General features: G+C 44.7%; 1 protein-coding gene across 2 annotated transcripts; it reads left to right on the top strand.

The window, feature by feature from the left end:
- The first annotated feature begins 783 nt into the window (after positions 1-783).
- On the top strand, positions 784-11,308 carry lhx4 (LIM homeobox 4). Of its 2 annotated transcripts, XM_082523041.1 has the most exons (6): positions 784-1,186; positions 4,742-4,913; positions 6,206-6,408; positions 6,946-7,100; positions 7,667-7,838; positions 8,647-11,308. In XM_082523041.1, the coding sequence occupies exons 1-6, from the start codon at positions 1,108-1,110 to the stop codon at positions 9,027-9,029; spliced, it is 1,164 nt and encodes a 387-aa protein (XP_082379167.1). In that variant the 5' UTR covers positions 784-1,107; the 3' UTR covers positions 9,030-11,308. The 2 variants fall into 2 exon arrangements, with proteins under 2 accessions (XP_082379167.1, XP_082379168.1); XM_082523042.1 differs by lacking the exons at positions 784-1,186; positions 4,742-4,913 and adding an exon at positions 4,956-5,248.
- Positions 11,309-19,046: the final 7,738 nt, after the last annotated feature.

The raw sequence follows: 19,046 nt of genomic DNA, 5'->3' as shown, positions 1-19,046 counted from the left end.
CGTCTCAGACGATGGGGTTTGAAATGAGCAGTGTCAGGAGGACTGCGCCCAGACTCCTAATCCTACCTGTCACTGAGAGAGCAGCTGCACGGGAGCTGCCACTGCCGGGAAAAGGGCTACAGGTGACGGTGCTGTGAATGTGACTCAGACGTGTCCAATAATATTCCTTCTGTGGTGTGGCTTCATTTATTATTTTTCCCCTTTTTTTTGCACCCTTAGCTGTAGTAAGACCTCAGATTACAGGGATACTTTTCAGGTGTGATGGTGCCTACATGCGTGTTTTATAGGGCCAATCAATCCCATCACCAAATAATAAAAATGAAGAAAAATGCGTTTACTTGCATTGAATTGACTGATGCCGCCATCCCACCTGCTGATATTCTATAAAAGTACATTTTTGCATCGCATTTGGTCACAGACGTGGGTGCTGAAGAAACAACACTGTAGTCTGGACGATCCGCAGGGAAATCTGCGTGGACAGCAGACACGCTTTCTTTTTTGTTGCTTCGTGGATCATTTCTAAAGTAAAATGACATGTAGCTGAACTCTAATTTTCCTGGCAACACGGGTCCCTTCTCCTCCTCTCCTAAAGGAGCCCTGCTTGCCCGGGGACCCTCTGGAAGCCACTGCAGTGAGCTATTTATGGTCTCCAAGGGAGCGAGGCCCCGCCTCTCCAGAGACTTTCTCATATACCATGTAAGACTCCCCTGCTCCTCTCCTTTCTCCTTCTTCCTTGTACACCTATTGAGGATGCTTTCCGCCTTCGGGGGGCCTCCTCTTCCTGCTCTCCTATTGGCTCCTGGTCAGCCTCTGCCGTGGTGACGTCAGGCCCCGCCGCCCCTGCAGCGCTGAATGGACCAAGCAGCCTGTCTGATCCACTCCAAAACAGCTCAACACGGCACGGCACAGCACGGACACCATCCCGGGAATAGGAAAATAACAGGAATAGAGGCTTGACGGGACAGCGACAGAGATCAGCCTCCAAATCGCACGAAGGCCCAACAACATCAGCATCATTGTTTGTTTTCTTCACGAGACAGGACGGGGGAGTGCGCCCACCGTTTTGCGGGTGTATGTGCGTGCGCTTGTCTCCCGGTTTGGATCACGATGATGCAAAGTGCGGCGGTCCTACCGACAGAGAGTCCTGTGAAGAGTTTACCGGAGATTCTCGGAGTGCCACTGCAGCGTAAGACATTTTTTCTCCTGTTCTTCCTCTTCTTCTGTCCACGATCAGTCTGGAAACTGGTTGGCGAGCGCAACCGGTGCTGCGGGGATTTGACTGTAGGGAGAGGGGCTTAGTTCCAGCAACCCGAGCGAGATTGGGGAGTCTTAGTTTGTCACGTACACCACTAATGTGCCATGCTTAGTCTTTATTTCACGGTGCAAAAGCGCCTCGTAGACGATTCTGCTTCACGGCCTCACAGCCACCCGCATGTCCAATTAATCTTCGCAGCCTCAGATAGCGAAGACGTATTCTGCGTTAGGCTGCGAGTAGAAGCGCAAACTGTGATATTTTTCACTCATCCTGGGTGAAAAATAATTTCTGGTGAAAGGCAACATTTATGATTCCCTAGTTTGGCCTCTAACTTCCCGCGTCAGGTTGCTGGGCTCACACGGAGCCTCCCAGCTGTTAATTTGTAAAAGAGTCTGCATGGTCAAGAGATCAGGCGCAGTTGTCATCACCCTTCAGACAAACACACTGACTTTGACTGACACTCATCACTGGGTCGAATTAAATAGCTTGAAACACTTTTATTTATTACAATTTAAGCACTAATAAAAGTGAAATTATTATTATTATTATTATTATTGAGGATAAGGGCAGATATTTAGTAGTTAATTGTCGATGTATCACTGTATTTTCTACCTTCCAGCATCAAAGGCGAGAAATGCCTTACATCTGTTCTCCTGTTAATCTGTGCCAAACCTTTTCTTTCTTTCTTTTTTACAATCTGTTCGCGCAATCAAGGTCTAAGTGCAACTGGATACATTTCTGTTCTGACCTAATTATTTAATATGCCAGTTAGTAACAATGTACAGATGGACCGGGTCTAATAGGGTAACGTCAAAAATAATCCACAACAGAACGGGATAACGTCGAGCGAAATTACTGGACTGCTCTGTTTTCAAAATACTCATGATGCACATTTAAAGACGCACATTCAAGGTTTGAAATCTGTTAACAAATGGCTAAAACTATATAACAAAACTGAGGGGAATCTTTCAGGTTTTTCCACATTGCTCCCATCCAACTAAAAAACCGTAAACAACGGTGAAATATGACAAGAGTCATCTAAGACTTCCAGCCTGTTCAGTGAAGTATTTAAACCTCACCAACTGGGGGGAAGCCTCTATATGGTGGGCTTATGCTCTTTAATTTTATAAATCGAGACAGATTAAAAGATTGGATAAAGATCCTGCCACTCAGCCCCCTGCAGAGCCAGCAGGCATCCTGGATTTAAACCTGGATTATTTCAGGAATAAAAGCAAAGCAGAATATATCTGAGCATTTTATATCACACACACAGTCCTCTGCTGACTCAGGGCAATTACACCCACACCTTAACCTGCAGGCTATTAGTCGTTGATATAGAGTGTTTACTTCACGTTTAATTAACACAAATCGCTTGACAACCAACGGCTGCCAGAGTGCACTTCTTCTTCTTCTTCCTCCTCCTTTCGTTTCTTCTTCTAAACAACACCCCTGCTAAAAGAGTCTGAAAGTGTGTTTCACCCGCTGTGTGAAATGAGCAAAGCGATGAGACTGCACGTGGTGAAGAGTGGTGGCAACAGATAATAAGATACGAAGAAGACCTCCTGAATACACGAGGTTTACTCTCTCTCCCTCTCTCCCTCTCTGACACACACACACACACACACACACACACACACACACACACACACACACTGAAGCTGGATGGCGAACGCCCTGTCGTTGCCAAGAATCGTGCTGCTTTCCTTTCAGCACCACTTCTCTCTCCAAAGCCATCCCGCTCGGCTTCACCCACCCACCACTTATCTCTGGATATTTAAAATGCTTTCCCATTTTAAAGTCCGAGACACAGGCCACCCTTTCATAATAATTTCACTGCCTTCTTCTACCCTTTCTATGAGAATTACCTCGCCGAGGAGACACAAAGCCAGTCCAAGCTGTGTCTGTGCCGGAATGTTCCTCTGTGTGTAACAGTGTGCGCACTGGGTTATTTAAGCTTCTGTAATAAGGACCGAATATTTCGATGAGGTTATCTGTTCTTACTCTTCGCAAAATAAACGAATGAATACTGAAAATAAAATGATTTTTTTTAAAAAAGCTCATTTTCACTGAGTTACAGTTATTTCTCCTCCTTGAAATTAAAATTAAAATCACAGAAATGCCAAAGGTACTAAGAGTAGTACATAAAAACCCTCTAAAATGTGCGTGTCCGCGCCTCCACGGTGCAGAGTCAGTGAGCTTGGTTTTGCACGCAGTATTGTGTGTGGGGATTACGCATGAGGCACCCGGCGCTTTACACGGTTATTGTAAGATGATTTCACGGCCGATATGTTTTCTCTCCACAGCAAAGGTTGTGATATGTGGGTGTCTTAGCTTCATGGTCACCGGCCCCGGTCACTTGTTTTTTCTCAGTATTTTTTTTTTTACAGTTTTTTCTCGTCGTGTAGCATCATGCAGATGTGTGACAAAGACAGGCCGAGAATAAAAACAGTCTAAAGGTCTTTAAAGACAAATGCTGACGTGATGTTAGTTTATGGAGCATTGCAGGTGGACTTTTACAATCTTTAATTTAATAGAAGGAGTAGGAGTTACTGTAATAATAAAAATGCTACAAATACAAATATTAAAATATAAAAAATATGCTGTTTGATCTCTATAAATGTGCTACTTCGACAGAAAATCGGTTTTTGTTTTGAAAGAAATTATGTTTTGATTTTATTTCGCTTTTTAAGACGTCTTGAAATGTGCAGCTTACCTGTAGTTTATCATCGATGCCAAATTTAATTGCTAATATCTGCCTCCGAATGGGCACGTGTGGTGTGCCAAGACACCTTTTTTCCCTTTCTTTTTTTACATTCACAAAAATTAAATTTAATCTCCCCTTGACCCTGATTTACATCCAGAAACCGCCTCACCTTCTAACACTGGTTGCCACCATGCTTCCCATAAAATCATTAGGAGATTAATTAGGGTCAAACTAGATCTGGCTAACGAAATTAAGAGAAACAAAAATCAATATTTCGTCAGAAAATTATTTTCGCTCTACAAGCGAACAGCTCCGAGTTCAGCACCTTGGACAGAGACGGACAATACAAATACGCGAAATTTATATATTTTTTGTCCTGTTTAGCTGTGATAGCAACAGCAAAATAAGTCGTAATAAAATAAAATAAATATATAAACAGAAGCAAAATAAATAACATTTAAAAAAAGTGACGGGCCTTTAGAAAATAAACATCCATGCACATAATCTCCAGATTTCATTGTTATTATATCTATACGGAAATATGAGTGAAACCCGAGTTTATTGTCTAAAACTAAACTACAGGCTTGCAGATTTAGGGGAAACCCCGAAAACCTGCTTTAATGTGCGAAACAATTCTCCGTCACCATGAATGTCATTTCATTTTTTGTTGTTGTTTTTGTAAAGGTAAAACGAAATGAATTTCGTTCGCGTAAAGCGCTTATTTCTCTTTGCCTCTTTGCTTCTCTGTTAACTACGCGGGACTGCGCTTGTTTCCGTCACAGAGATCCCTCAGTGTGCAGGCTGTAGTCAGCACATCCTGGACAAGTTCATCCTGAAGGTGCTGGACAGACACTGGCACTCCAAGTGCCTCAAGTGCGCCGACTGCCAGACACCGCTGGCGGACAAATGTTTCTCCCGGGCAGGAAGCGTCTACTGCAAGGAGGATTTCTTCAAGTAAGTGCGCTTCTTCCTTTGCTTTCTCCCCTTACCATCCGCGTGGATTGTTTCCTGCAGAGTGAGCACTGGCCCAGCCTTTCTCCAGGGCAGCACTAACAAATATTACAATTTTCCTTGACAAAAATCCGACTGTGACCTGTAATAGTTCCGGTGCATTTAGTATTGCAACCGACTGGTTTCCGTTTGCTAACACGGTTAAAATGCTAGCAATATAACATCGTGCCATACATGTGTATTAGGCTAACCTTTGTCTTTTTACCTTTAATTATTTAATAATACATATTCACCACTTTCCCCTAATTTATGAAGAACAACAGAAACACAGCTTGCAGGTGTGTTTGCTTGGGTTGGACGTTGATGGTTTTCCTCTTTGTTGTGACTGAACATGTGTGATGCTGGTTGCCCTCATAATGTGCACAGTTTGCCTGATTCCCAGTGTAGTGGCAGCTCTGTCACACTGTAGGAAAGATTAAAAATCCCTTTATTTCACAGTCTAGTTGCTATTTATTCTTTCAACAATTGGATGTTTGAGGCATTGCAGGAGAAAATTGAGTTTGACTTTTATCCATAACACGATCGGCATATTGGGGCTTTTTACTAAATCATGTTTGAAAGGTTTTAATGCTCAAAGCTAGAAAGAGACCTAAAGAGCTCCGGAGTCTCACTGGGAGCTAACTGTGTTAGGTGACCCAGGGGGCAGTGCTGGTGGGGGCTGTAGCATGTTCAAACACACACAGACACACATACTAAATAATACATACACATAGCTTTGCTGGTGTTTGCTTCCCAGAGGTGATTTGGAGGCCTCACCTTGCTCTTTTTATTTTTGTGTGTCTGTGCTGTGATTTAAAGCCTCTCCCGAGTCAGTGTTTTATTGGTTCTCCTCGGGGTGTCTTTACTGTGAGGACCCCTCCTCCTCCTTCTCCTCCTCTTCTTGTTCTCTTTTTACTCTAGTTCATCTGCAATCACATAAACATGCAAACATGCAGATGCACACTCAAACCCACACAGTGCACTGATCCAGTCCATCTATCAGTCTGCTAGCAGATCTACCGTTAACAGAAACACATTCCAGGGATGGTTTTTCCCTCCTCAGCAGCTGGAGTTCCTATTAATACAGACACTGTGCCATCATTCTTGGCTGCAGATGAAGAAATAGTCATGTAGTGTGTGAAATTTTAATCTCAGCTGCTCGCACTCTTTCCATCAGTCCACCCTGCCGGCGTTTTACAAATTTTTTCATGGCGTCTCTCTCTCTCTCTCTCTCTCTCCTTCATGTTTTCCTGCAGACGTTTTGGTACAAAATGTGCATCGTGTCAGCAGGGCATCCCGCCGACACAGGTTGTGCGGAAGGCGCAGGACTTTGTTTATCACCTGCACTGCTTCGCCTGCATCATGTGCAGCAGACAGCTGGCCACCGGGGACGAGTTTTACCTCATGGAAGACGGGAGGCTGGTGTGCAAGGTGGATTACGAGGCCGCCAAACAAAATGGTAGGTGTGCAGGAGCATTCGATGTTAGGCTACAACGAGCGTTTACTGAAAATATGAAAAAAGAGATGTTTCAATAACTCTTAGCAGTTTTTATCCACCTGGTTTAGTGCTGATGACTTCACTTAACTACACCAGAATCACAACACTATGAATCATGGATAAAGTTGTATTCACGGTGCAAAGCGGTAATACGACTCCTGCCGGTGGATCCGTGTTGTTTGTTTGTGGGTGTGTGCTGCTTCTCTCCCTCCCTCTCTCCTCAGATGTCCATGCATCTCTGATTGATTATGCAAAGTGAAGCAATGCTCTTATATGGTGCTGTTCCAATCACTCCATTCCTCCGGCAGTGAATAGATTTATGTCCTCTGCTGTGGGAGTGGGACAGATGCACAAGGACAATAATACACTTCTATACATGACCATTCACTTCACTGAGCACAGACACGCTCAATGTGAAGGCCTGAGGGCAGTGCCTGCTGAGGCAACATGACAAATCTAGGAAGAAGTCACTCACGCTCGTGTGTGTGGTGTTTTCAGATGATTCAGAGGCAGGGACCAAGAGACCAAGGACCACCATCACCGCCAAACAGCTGGAGACCCTCAAAAGTGCCTACAAAAACTCGCCGAAGCCTGCACGCCACGTCAGAGAGCAGCTGTCATCGGAGACGGGGTTAGACATGAGAGTGGTGCAGGTAGAGTATTTTGGCTATATCCTGCAGGTCCCTGAGAAAGCTGACTCACTGGGATCGAGTTTTTGTAATGAAGCAAGTTACTTTGGAATCGCTGAATCCCGGCCTCTCAAGTGCTGATACAAATGTTAAAAAGCAAATACATATTTGGAAACAACATAATTCACATGCATTTTACTTGAATTTTAAATTTAAATGAGGATATTTAGTATTTTAGAGTGTTTCAGAGCTAAAAAGATCAGACCTTATTGAGAATCCACGTGCAAAGCTTACATTTTTTTCACATATTCACTTTAGTGTCATGCGTTTGTTTTCCTACCTAAAATTTCTGGTATCGACTGTTGTGAGATAATTAAAATTTGATGAGTTTATTTGTGAATTTAAAAGCTCAGGTTGCAAATAAACACATTTATAAAGAGTGACGCTATATTGCGTCAAACAAAGGCCGAGGCTGAAGTCAGACTAAGAAGGTATCGTTCCTGTTGTCATTTATTTTTAGTTGGAGATAATGTTTCAGAGAGTGTTTCATAATTTCATTTGCACTTAACGATAAATAAAATGTTCCACAGGTTTGGTTTCAGAACCGGCGAGCGAAGGAAAAGCGTCTGAAGAAAGACGCAGGGCGGCATCGCTGGACTCAGTTTTATAAAAGTGTCAAACGCAGCCGAGGAGGAACTAAAGTGGAGAAGGAGAGCTCAGCTGACGACGCAGGACTCAGCGACAGCGAGCTGAGCTTCAGAGGTATGCAGCTTTTATTGCTTAAAAGTGAGATCCCTGAAGGGAATTGTCCGTCATGCTGCCGTGCTAATGGGATCGAGGGAGCCTAGAAGCTGCTAAATGACACGAGCGCCGCGGCAATTGGAAGTGTCTTTGTGGCGTTTCATTTGTTTTCTAGCATTCATCAACGCGTGGCGTCGCAGTCGGGCAAATCCAAAATGGCATTCTCATTTCACATTCCCGTCACACATCCCTGTGGCTGCTGACGCATCCTCCTGCCTCTGTTTGTCACCATGATGGAGCTTATTGGAAAAGAGAGAGGGTCCTTAGTGGGATGCAAACGGCGTTTTAGACATGCCATGTTATTTAATGTTTGCACACCCCGTTTTTGGTAGTCATAAAAGTCCTCAAGCCAAAGAAGGCTATTTTTATGAGAAATGAAAACATGGTGACAGAAACTCTATAAAGCATGTGAGGCTTTTAGTCAATTAGAGAGAAAGCGCTCTGGGGCGTTGTTGTTATTGAAGCCACCCAGGGGAGGGACGAGATGGAAACAAATATTTTGTGCTGCAGTAATTGCTCGGTTAGAGATGAAGCAGAAAGAGCATCCTTTCTCACTTTCTCGCTAAGAGAACCGAAAAGCCTTTCAAAGACTTCAGTGGCTCGTCCATTTACTGTACCTCCATGAAATCTGCCACAATAAATCTGACTCGTAAAAGCACTTAACTGTATTGAAATATAACAACTGTATAATGCTCGCACAGGTGACGGCGCTGTTGATGTCTCAAAGTTTTTACACTCCTCGTGCTAAGTGACGGTTTCTCCTCTGCAGACGACCAGGTCCTGTCAGATCTCGGCCACGCCAACGGGCTTTACGGGAGCGTCGGCGATGTGACCAACACGCTGAACGGCGGCTTCTCCGTCGACGCGGCGGGACAGCCCTACCACGACATCCGAGCGGGAAGCCCTTACGGTCTCCCCCAGTCGCCCTCCTCCATCGCCTCTCTGCCCGGCCACACTCCTCTCCTCAACAACCTGAGCTTCAACATGGACAGCCTGGTGGCACAGGGGGGGCCGGGTGGTGTGGGACAGGCTCTGAGGGCCATGGCAGGAGGCCCGACCTCAGACCTCTCCACAGGGAGCAGTACGGGATACCCTGACTTCCCCACCAGCCCCGCCTCATGGCTGGACGAGATGGACCATTCCCAGTTTTGAGTCTCAGACATGGTAAAAAAAAAAGTACTGTGGGGAAACATCAAAGTGGACTCAGAAGGCTTTTTACATTTCTTTCTATCGTTCTCCACGGTCCACTGCTGGTATGTTTCGGGTGCGATGTTGGGCGAAGGAGAAGGGAGAGTCCCGCAGCAGTCGTAGTTGGTGAGGTAGCCATCGAGATATGTAGTCTGAGCGGAAGCAGCGAGAACGCCTCCACACAGAATGAGTCAACTCTGCATCATACGATCGTTTTTTACACTTTGTTTTGTTCGTTCACTCTCTGAAAGTGAGACCGGATCTCAAATATATCGGTGGAGTAATGCTCACAGGGGAGAAACGTCTCATCCCTTGAAATAAACCACACAACATTAGGGCGACACAATCCAGATCAAAGTCCCTACGAAACCCAGGAGTCAACCTGCATGCTTCTCATTCATACTGAGCAGGCCTGCCGTACAGCCACATCCAAGCCTTTACATTGGCGATGCACTTTACTCTCCTCGTCTCTCTACACGTGTGGACAGGAATGTGGGGAGAGCAGAGAAAAGGAGGAGAGACGTATGCACAAGGCAACAAACAGTGTTTCATTGGGAGAGAAATTTACAAAAAAAGAGCGGCACAAGTGTTAATTTTGAACCACGCTGATGCTTTTGTTGTTTTTAACATAGTGCTCAAACTTATTAGGAAATAGATGACTGTTGGTCTGCCCGTCCTTTCCTCTGTCCGTCCGTCTGTTCATTAGAAGTTTATGTCTCCCCTCTTTGAATGAGGGCGATCACTGTTTGCTACAAAGCAGATCTCTCTTCTATATTTATAGGTGCTTGACTTGTTGTCATCTGTGTAAAAGCTGGTCTGGAAGCAGACGTCCGTCAGTATTAAATTATCTCAGACACAGACTCGCCAGGAATAAAAAGCTTATACGTTTAAGGCAAAGTCAAGACATGTATACGGTTTGGAAATATTCAGTTCTAACTGCTAAAGACGCCCCGCATCTTATCCATTTGTATGCACATGCAGATTCTTTTGCAGACGTTGAAAAGCAAACATAAATTTGACACTTAAAATGCTAACAAGCAGGAACACAGATAAAAACTCTCTTGAGTTTCTTCGGTCTGATCCAGGCGCCTCTTGGTAATCTACTCAGTGCAGCTTTGCCTGCTATCAACCTACTTACTGACCCCAGATGTGTCGTCAGCCTGTTCTCCCACTGCCTGGCCTGCATGTCAGAGGGATTACCGATAGTCCCCCACATTCAGGGCTGATGCTTTAGCGTCAGTGCTGGCACGACTGCCGGGCCGATGCATTTCCCACAGCTGCATCTTTAAAGACCCACAACAACTGAAACAGTGGAACGATTCGGTGTTTCTGATTCTTGACCTGCTGAGCATGCAGGAACCATCATTTAGATTTGATCTCTGCTTCAAAAGAGAAACAGAGTCTTATTCATGTGGGTACTTCTTTTGTTAAAAAAAAAAAACAAGGAAAAGAGGGAAAAAAACGAGTGTTTTCAATACCAGGAAGCAAATAAAGAAATACAAGATGACACTATTCAGAGAAACTCGAGATTACAGCTCTAAAATTACAGCGTAATTATTTGGTTGATAAAATTAAAACTATATAAAGTGTAACACGGGGGTAACATTTAGATGTATTACAGTTAGTTAAATTCCAAAACAACGAAGAATAAATGTATTATAGAAAAAACAAATTTAGGAAGATCTCATATTTGATTATTTCATTTATCACTTAGAAATGACAGTTGGAAGCAACGTGGACAAAGTTTTGAAAGAAGAATAGTGTACTCGAGATCAAAACATTCGTTTTAAATTACTGAGCTACTGTAAAACATTACAATTGTTCATGTGTTCATATGTGACAGTTAAAAAAGGGATGCAGTCTATAACCCACATCAACCATGAGTAAACATCTGTTACCCCCAGGATGAGTGCACCGTAATTACAGCGTAATGTTTGAGCTTCTATCGAAGTTTCACAGTTAAATGAAATAACAAACATATTACCAGGACAGTTTCATTCAGTCTGTGTTGCCTCCAAACTTTGCATCTCAATTGCTGTAAATTTTGTACAGTTTGAAAACGTGTTGATCATCTTGTTTCATGAGCGCTATTTATTATTGCCATGTGTCTTTGAAAAAGATGTAAAAGAGAGCACTGAATTTATTCATTTATGCCTTCTGTGTAATGGTCTGAACTGTGTACAGTCAAATCTATATGAGGAAAATAAAGCTGGATTGTGTTTGGGTTACGCTCGGCTGCTTTCTTTTCGTACTCCGGGCCTGCGGTGATGAATGCGAGACTTAAGATTTTCAGCTGGACTTTGTTTTTAATATATCAAAAGAAAAATATGTGCTGTAGGTGTTTTTATTATTTTGCCTTATTGAAACGCTCTTAGAGCGAGTTAACCCGCAAATTCATTTACCCATTGAGAGCATTTACCACACACTTAGGCCTCTATTCAATTGTGGGGATCCATTTAGTACCACCAACAGACAGTGGTCAGTCAGTTAACAGTGATTGATACTGCTTTCCGCTCTCGCTCTCCGGGTGGGTGGGTGGGTGGGTGGGGGGGGGGGGGGGGGGGTGACAAGAAAGATGCATGAAGAGAGATTAAGGAAAGAAAGCCGGAGAGAGAAATAAAACAAGTGCAGAAACAGATGCTCGCTGGCTATTTCTCTGATCCTCTCAGTGCTAAAGAGACACAACAGCAGATTGCAGCACTGCACTGTCAAATCTACCCTTAATCCCTGAGCTGCTAACTAATTGTGAAATATAGGCAAATGTGCTTTGTAGTCAGGCAAAGCGGGAACATGATCCATATGCAGGCAGCGTGCTCGCACATGTCGAGCTGGTAAATAAACAATTTGCAGTAAAAAAATACCCTAAGATGACTGTAATACTACAAAAAATTATTTAGTTATTAAATTAAATTTTAGTTGCAGTAATTATTACCTAAAAGGCCTCCTCTGCACATTTTCATCTGTACTTAACGTGAAAACAGAAAATAACAGTGAGTCCCAGCAGGAGTCTGCAATGGAAACGTGAGGGTGTGACAGAGGCCTTCTTAGTTTAGCACATAAGCATCCTAATACATGCACAACATAAAGTAACGCTGGAGCTGCTTCATAGACACTGATTTCAAAATTGTTAAAATTCACATGTTGAACACATTTCAACCAAAACAGCAGACAGAACGATCGGCGCCGTCACCCCTGAGACGCTACCACGAAATGACACAAAACAGTCACGTGTGGGCTCCGTGTCAGTGCAGTGAACCCAGCGTCGTTAGTTGTAACTGGCACTCACACACATGCAGTTCCTGCTGCATTGATAAAAGCTCACGAGTTACAATGGATTTACTCCCTGTGACTATGGTGTTGGCTAAGCGCAGCATGTATAGAATTATAATGAAATTACAGCACAGTGTACATCCGTATGAAACTCATTTCTATGCAGCAACGTGCAGCATTTGTTTGAGAGCAGGCCAACACAACCCAAACGTAAGTGATATCGATTCCTTTGTGTTTTAGCTATTCCTGTAGCATTATAAAAACAAAAAGCAAAGAGTCAGCCTGGTTGGAGTTTGCACGTTTGCATAAAATGCTACAAATTGAGCTGATTTTTATTTAAGCATTGATTGGCTGGGTTATGGGCATTAATGGATAGGGTCTAATAGTACTGGCTTACAAAGATAAAGAGCCACACGGACAGTTAGGATAATTTACACGCCACTTACAGCACTAGTATACAAATAAATCTGTGGAAACTCCACCACTGTTGCTTTTGCGAAGATGACAAACACAAGCACAAATGCCATTATCATCGATCGCAAGGCTTTTATTACAAACTTCCTCAAGGAAACGGTTTTTTTTCCTTCTCAAGCAAAAGGGAATAAATTAACATGCAAAATAGATAGGATTTGTTTTCAGACCGAAAGTCAATCTTGCAGCGTTGAGACAGGACATTTTTCTCCCCAAACAACTTCATCCAGCCTGCAGTGAACAATGATCCGCAGCATGACGGAGTGAGTCTTAAAGAGGAGCTGGAGTCAAACAGAGGCCTCTCAATGACACCCTCAAGGTTGTGAGCTCAATGCTGTTTTAATGTGAAACTGGGACTTTTCCACTCCACAGAAATCCGATAGGTTACAGGTAGCCAAATCAGGTAGATGACAACGTGTAGCTGTACTGAAGAAAAATCTCGAATGTAACTCAGAACCAAGCCTCTGTTTTCCGCCTTAAGTCTTAAACATCAACTTTTTGGTTTTGGTAGTTAGTGGCAACGCTTCTTCATCAACGCAAACTACACATAGGCACCAGAGTGGAGGACACACAAACCTGCACAAACGCACACGAGCGCAGTCCAAGCCACCACTAAACCAATCTGGTATTAGTGGAGACTGTTTCAGCAGCAGGGGGATTTTTGCTTACTGCTGGGTTCCTAACCACGCTGCTGCTGAGAGTGGGTGAGGGGGGCGTGCTGCAGCATAAAGAAAAGATGGAGGAAGGGCTGTGGCGAGGTAAAGGCTTGCATTAAGAGCGGGCCAAAGCAGGAACATGGTATGGCTTTTACGGGAGAGAGAAAGTAAAGGAGAGGCAGTGTGCAGAATGACGCTATAATTCCTCAACATCCCAGCTACGCTTTTCTGTACTGACGAATAAATAAATAGTAAATAAATTGTGTACACTTATCAGCCAAGGAACAAGAAGTTTGGGTTTCTGTTTCTAGTCGGGATTAAGGAGGCTTTGGTTGCATGCAGGTGTCAGTAATGCTGACAATAATGCTTGTTATAAATACCTGCTGGCTCACCCTGAAACTAAAAAATCGCCCCAGAATCTGCCTCTGAAGACTGTGCAGTAGTTTCCCACAGTTAGGAATAGCACGGTTTTGTTTTCCCTGTGAGAATCCATTTGGATTTTATTTTTCCACATGATCGCCAAATTAGTTAAAGATGGGTCTGGGCTGGCGTGACAGGTGGGTGCCAACTCGGCCACTAACTGTATGCTAGGCCTCACCTCAGGTACATGCAAGGCTACACTGCTGTCATGTATGTGGTGTTAGTGTCTTTTTTAATAACATCTTACAAATGACATGGTTTGCTGTGTTGCTATGTGGCTAATTGTACTCACTAGTTTTGCAGCCACATGTCAGCTTCTTGAGGAAGACGCTGAATCTCACAAGTGTTAATTACTTTGCTGTCAAATTAAAGTTGCCCTAAAACATTACTGAAGTATAAATGTGCAAAGTTAGCTTTGTCTCGTATGTTTTGTTGTTGACGCCTGCTTACATGTAACGTTGTCATATTATGCATCTTAGTGCAATTTTAAATAACTGCCGTTGAATAAGAATCAGGGCTGGTACTTTAAAAACGTACTGAAGTTCCTAACTGAACGGCCGTGCAGCACTAGGCCTTGGGGGGTATGAGTCTGCGGTTTGAGGAGGGAGGGAGCTGCCGTGTCAGAAGTGAAAAGCTCAGAGGAAAATTGAAGCCCCATAATGGAAGCATAATGGGCTTAGTGTCAGAGTCTCGCAGACGAGCCGGGAGGGAAGCACGACTGCCGTCATTCTCTCTTACCTCAAGCAAGTATAACGGGGTTTAGGAAGCAACGGGGAGACAACGCCGAGACCCAAACAGGCTTTAGAGATACACCAACAGCCTAATGGCTGGATGTGGACAGAATTCATAACGACGAGATGGTCAGCGGTTGTCTCTTTGTGGGATTGTAGAGCATCATGTCTCGGACTCATGTTGAATACTCAAAAGGCGCCGTCTTAGCTTATGCAGGGTTCCTCCTCAAAATTCATGAGCTGACATGGACACAATTTCATTGAGGAAGCTTCTTTGGCCGGAGTCTACAAAAGTGGAAGATGAAATAAAAACTCTGAGGCCTCTTCCCCGCTGAGACTTGTGAAAGCAGGGCTGAACGAGACACGGATGCAGATTTCGAAATCACGTGGAGGGATCTTAATTCAACTCGTGTACAGCACACCTCACTTGCATCTGAATTTACTGCCAGCACAACAACACCTGTCAGGACGAAAAATCGAATTTGAACCGCTACCCCCCTACGCGATGACTACTGATCCTCACCAGGCCATGTAAAGCTGTCACAGATCTGCGAGTGGCTGACATGTTGAGACAGTTATCTAACGCCTTGTGTGTTAGAGCAGATTTCCAGTGCAACACAGTGCAGGAGGGTGGGGGAAGCAAAGCTGTGTGTTTGAGAGTAAAGGATTAAGCTTTGTCCCCAAAACGTGCACGACGTCTTCGTGAATCTGTAGTTAAGAAGCAGGATCCAGATTTAGTGCATTCTCATCTGCTGCACTGTGTGTGTGTGTGTGTGTGTGTGTGTGTGTGTGTGTGTGTGTGTGTGTGTGTGTGTGTGTCATAGAGCTGAGGACCAGTAAAGCTGATTTGGACTCTGACCATGTGTTGGTTATTTTTGGAGAACATCCAGATTCCTCCTTATATGACATAATCATGCACAGGCTGCTCTCTATATACAATATGTTGTGTTTGTGCTCTGTGGACTACAGTCTCTGCTGGTCACGTGGGGACGTGGCTTAAATGTTTGAATTAAAACAATTGTGTCCATCAGGCCACCGAAACCTAAGGAACCGAACATGTTGTTGGAGGTTAGAAAAGAACAAATACTTTGTGCATGTGTTGAAGTTTAAGCTCCAGTAAATGTCGTCTTAGTAATTATGAATATATAAAACTTTTCCCCCCCAGATTTGGTTTTGATTATTGATCAGGTTTATTGTAATGAGGCCTGCTTCTACCTTAAACGACGTTGCTGCTGTTAACGATCAGGTGTTTTGTATGTGCAACTGCACGTGCACTTAATCATAGCCAGTGTTGGGAAGGTTACTTTTAAAATGTATTCCACTACAGATTACATGTCCCAAAATGTATTTTGTAACATATTCTAAATACTTTGGATTACTTAATATATTATCATGCTTCTTACAACTACATGAATGAACTATTGCTGTGTGATTTACAGTGTTGGGTAAGTTACTTTAAAATAGTAACTTAGTTACATTACTAGTTACTTCTCTCAAAAGTAACTCAGTTACTTCAAGTTACTCGTTACTTTCAAAGTAACTAGTTACTAGGGAAAGTAACTTTGGTTTTACTCAGAATTCTCTTGTTAATGTGTTGCTTCCATAACTTTGCCAGCCTTCTAGCTTGCTTACTTGCCACAGTGCACTGTGCCACCGACCAATAGAAAGGAAAAGATAATGTGCACATTTCCACGAGAGAAACCCCACGCCTGGACCGTCATTGACTGCTGCCATGATTCTAGCCTACGTCACAGAGTCATGTGCGCCTTTTACATCAACACAAAAACTGCAGTCGTGGTGCTTTGATTGTACTCAGAACTCGGAAATTCTGCCTTCTGAATAGGAAGATGTAGGTAACAGCAGACTGCAGATGAGCTGCATACAGGGCTGGACTGGGACAAAAAAAATCGACCTGGGCATTTTGACTAGAGACCAGCCCACCGTTATAGGAAAAATCATAAAGCCTTTGAATGAAAATAAACACTGACTGTTGTGACAGTGATGTTCACTGTTCTGATGGTATATATGCATCAATCTATCAATCGTTTGTTGTAAGATTCAGATAATTATTTTTTAAAAGCGAGACATTTTAAATGAGAATAAGAAAGAAAAGTATTTCTTTGTGCCCCCCTTTCCCTGTTAATGCCCTACATGCCCCCCTGGCAACACTTTGCTAGACCCGCCCCTGCACAGTTACCAGATGTTGTAACAGCAGTCTGGCGAGGAAGGAGCGGCTAGCCGGTCCAGCGGGCATGTGGTGTGGAGGTTAGCCGGATAACACGGAACCAGTCGGTTAAATCCAATAACAGACCTTTATTCGCCGTCAGCAACATTACACTTTATAAGCCAGGTCTCCTCGGCTGTACTCGTCCGAACCTACATGCGCGGGGATTGGTACCACCAGCGCCAGCTTGTCACAACAGTAAGTAAGGTGCTTTCTTGGAGCATGGAACATGAGCAGCATGAAATGGCTGCCGCTAACAACTCACACACCCACTAGGAGACCCCCACCGCTACTACAATAGTTGGGCAACCCCCCCTAGTGGTGCTATAACCCAAAAGGTTTGTTACATCACCCCCCCGGCAATTCGCAGGCTGTCCTCAGCCGGACCCAGGTGACCCTCCTCCCGCTACCCTTCTTCACTATACATAGTTACATTAGGTACTAAGCAGGTTGTGGAGGAATTGTTAGACACCCTTACCTTATAGCATTGGTACAGTCAATAAACAAAATTAGTGCTTGAAGCAAACAATATAGAACATGCAGTATTACTGCCAATCCATCTTCCAGAGATGGTCACAGACAAGGGAAACAGTCAGACATACAACACAACCGGTCACTCAAATCAGTATAACAGAAAACCAAACAAAGGCTCTCACGGGCCACGATTACCAGGGCTCAGTGGAACAGAACAAGTAATCACCCCTTATGAACAGAACAATTACAGCATGTACATGTATGAAACCAACCCTCAGTCAACATTGAGTCTGTCCGTATGATGACGGTTAGTCCACCTGGTAGCAGTCCAACCCTCAGTGATTCTGGGGCACCGGCGGGGTCTCAAATGATATTGTTCCCCCTTGGCCGGTGGCGACTCAGAGGCGCCCTCAGCGGGGTGCCCGCCTGCTCCGATATCCCCTGAACTCGGGAATGAGGGCTGTTCCCCCGTTTCAGTCTCATCCAGGCTCTCCTGGGACGAAGTCCGGTGCCCTGAAGGAGATGTGGAGTCCCAGGAGTAAAATGGCTGAACGTTCACGACGTGGAAGACTCCTGCGTCTTCACCAGTGTCAATCTTGGCTAATCTGTAGTTGACCTCCCCAAGCTTCTGAGTAACCCGGAGGGGCCCTGTAAACAAGGGTGCCAGCTTGGCCGTGAAGCAAGATTGAGCGTCCGATCGATGATGAGCTTTGACTTTCACCAAGTCTCCGACTGCATAGGTCATCGGCCGGCGTCTCAGGTCGTAGTAGCGTTTCTGCCTAGCATGGCTGCGAGCCAGTGTCTCCCTGGCTCGATCGTGGGCCTCCTGAAGCGACGCTTTAAGGGTCTCCGGATAGGGCATGGATGACTCCTCGCTCTCTCCAGACGGCTTAGTAAGCAAGTCAAGGGGTGTCTCCAGCTCCCTACCATACAACATCATAGCAGGGCTGAGTCCTGTACTCTCATGGGGGGCTGAGCGCAGCGCGAAACAGATTTGGGACATGAACTTATCCCACGACGCGTGCTTATCGCCCACGTATGCACGGATGGCCGTTTTGAGAGTTCTGTTCACTCTTTCGGTCGCATTAGTTTGCGGATGATACGCCGTCGTGAGGCGGTGGGTGGACCCAAGAGTGGAGAGAACAGAATCAAACAGCTCACTGACAAAAGGTGAGCCCCTGTCCGAAATAAGGTACCTAGGGGCCCCATGCCTAGCAAATACCTCGTTAATGAACTTACTGGCTGCCACTCGAGCCGTCGCATCCCGAACCGCACACACTTCGATCCACTTCGAGAAATAGTCTACGAAGACCAGTATGTACGAGTTCCCCGAAGCGGTGCGAGGTAGTGGTCCGACAAAATCGACCCCTGCGTATTCCCAGGGTCGCTGGGGCGAAATGGGGACCATGAAGCCCGCTGGCTTTCTTTGACTGGGTTTTGTGAGTTGACATACTGGGCACGACAAGACGTAGCGTTTAACTTCCGATGCCATCTTGGGCCAGTAAAACCTAGACTGCATTCTCGCTAGTGTCTTAGCAATCCCCAGGTGACCTGCTGTAGGGTGGTCATGATAATAACCGCACAGGGTACCCCGGAGAGCCGTAGGAGCATACAGCTTCAGCTCCTCCTGGGGCCGAAGACTGCGCTTATGTTTCGGGCCTCGGTAATAGAGTAGGCCGTCATTGACCACCAAGGACGGTGAAGGACTGGCGTCCGAACCCAGATTGGGGGAACA

This window comes from Aulonocara stuartgranti (genome assembly GCF_965226115.1).
Source record: "Aulonocara stuartgranti genome assembly, chromosome: 23".
In the NCBI taxonomy this organism is placed as follows: domain Eukaryota; kingdom Metazoa; phylum Chordata; class Actinopteri; order Cichliformes; family Cichlidae; genus Aulonocara; species Aulonocara stuartgranti.
Note: the sequence above shows the minus strand (reverse complement) of the source record. Positions and strands in the feature narration are given on the sequence as shown.

Bases quoted from the DNA above. Each gene is read 5' to 3' on its own strand.
- lhx4 (XM_082523041.1), top strand. From the start codon at position 1,108: ATGATGCAAAGTGCGGCGGTCCTACCGACAGAGAGTCCTGTGAAGAGT. The intron at 4,914-6,205 runs GTAAGTGCGCTT...GTTTTCCTGCAG, and splicing joins TGCAAGGAGGATTTCTTCAA to ACGTTTTGGTACAAAATGTG. The intron at 7,839-8,646 runs GTATGCAGCTTT...TCTCCTCTGCAG, and splicing joins CAGCGAGCTGAGCTTCAGAG to ACGACCAGGTCCTGTCAGAT.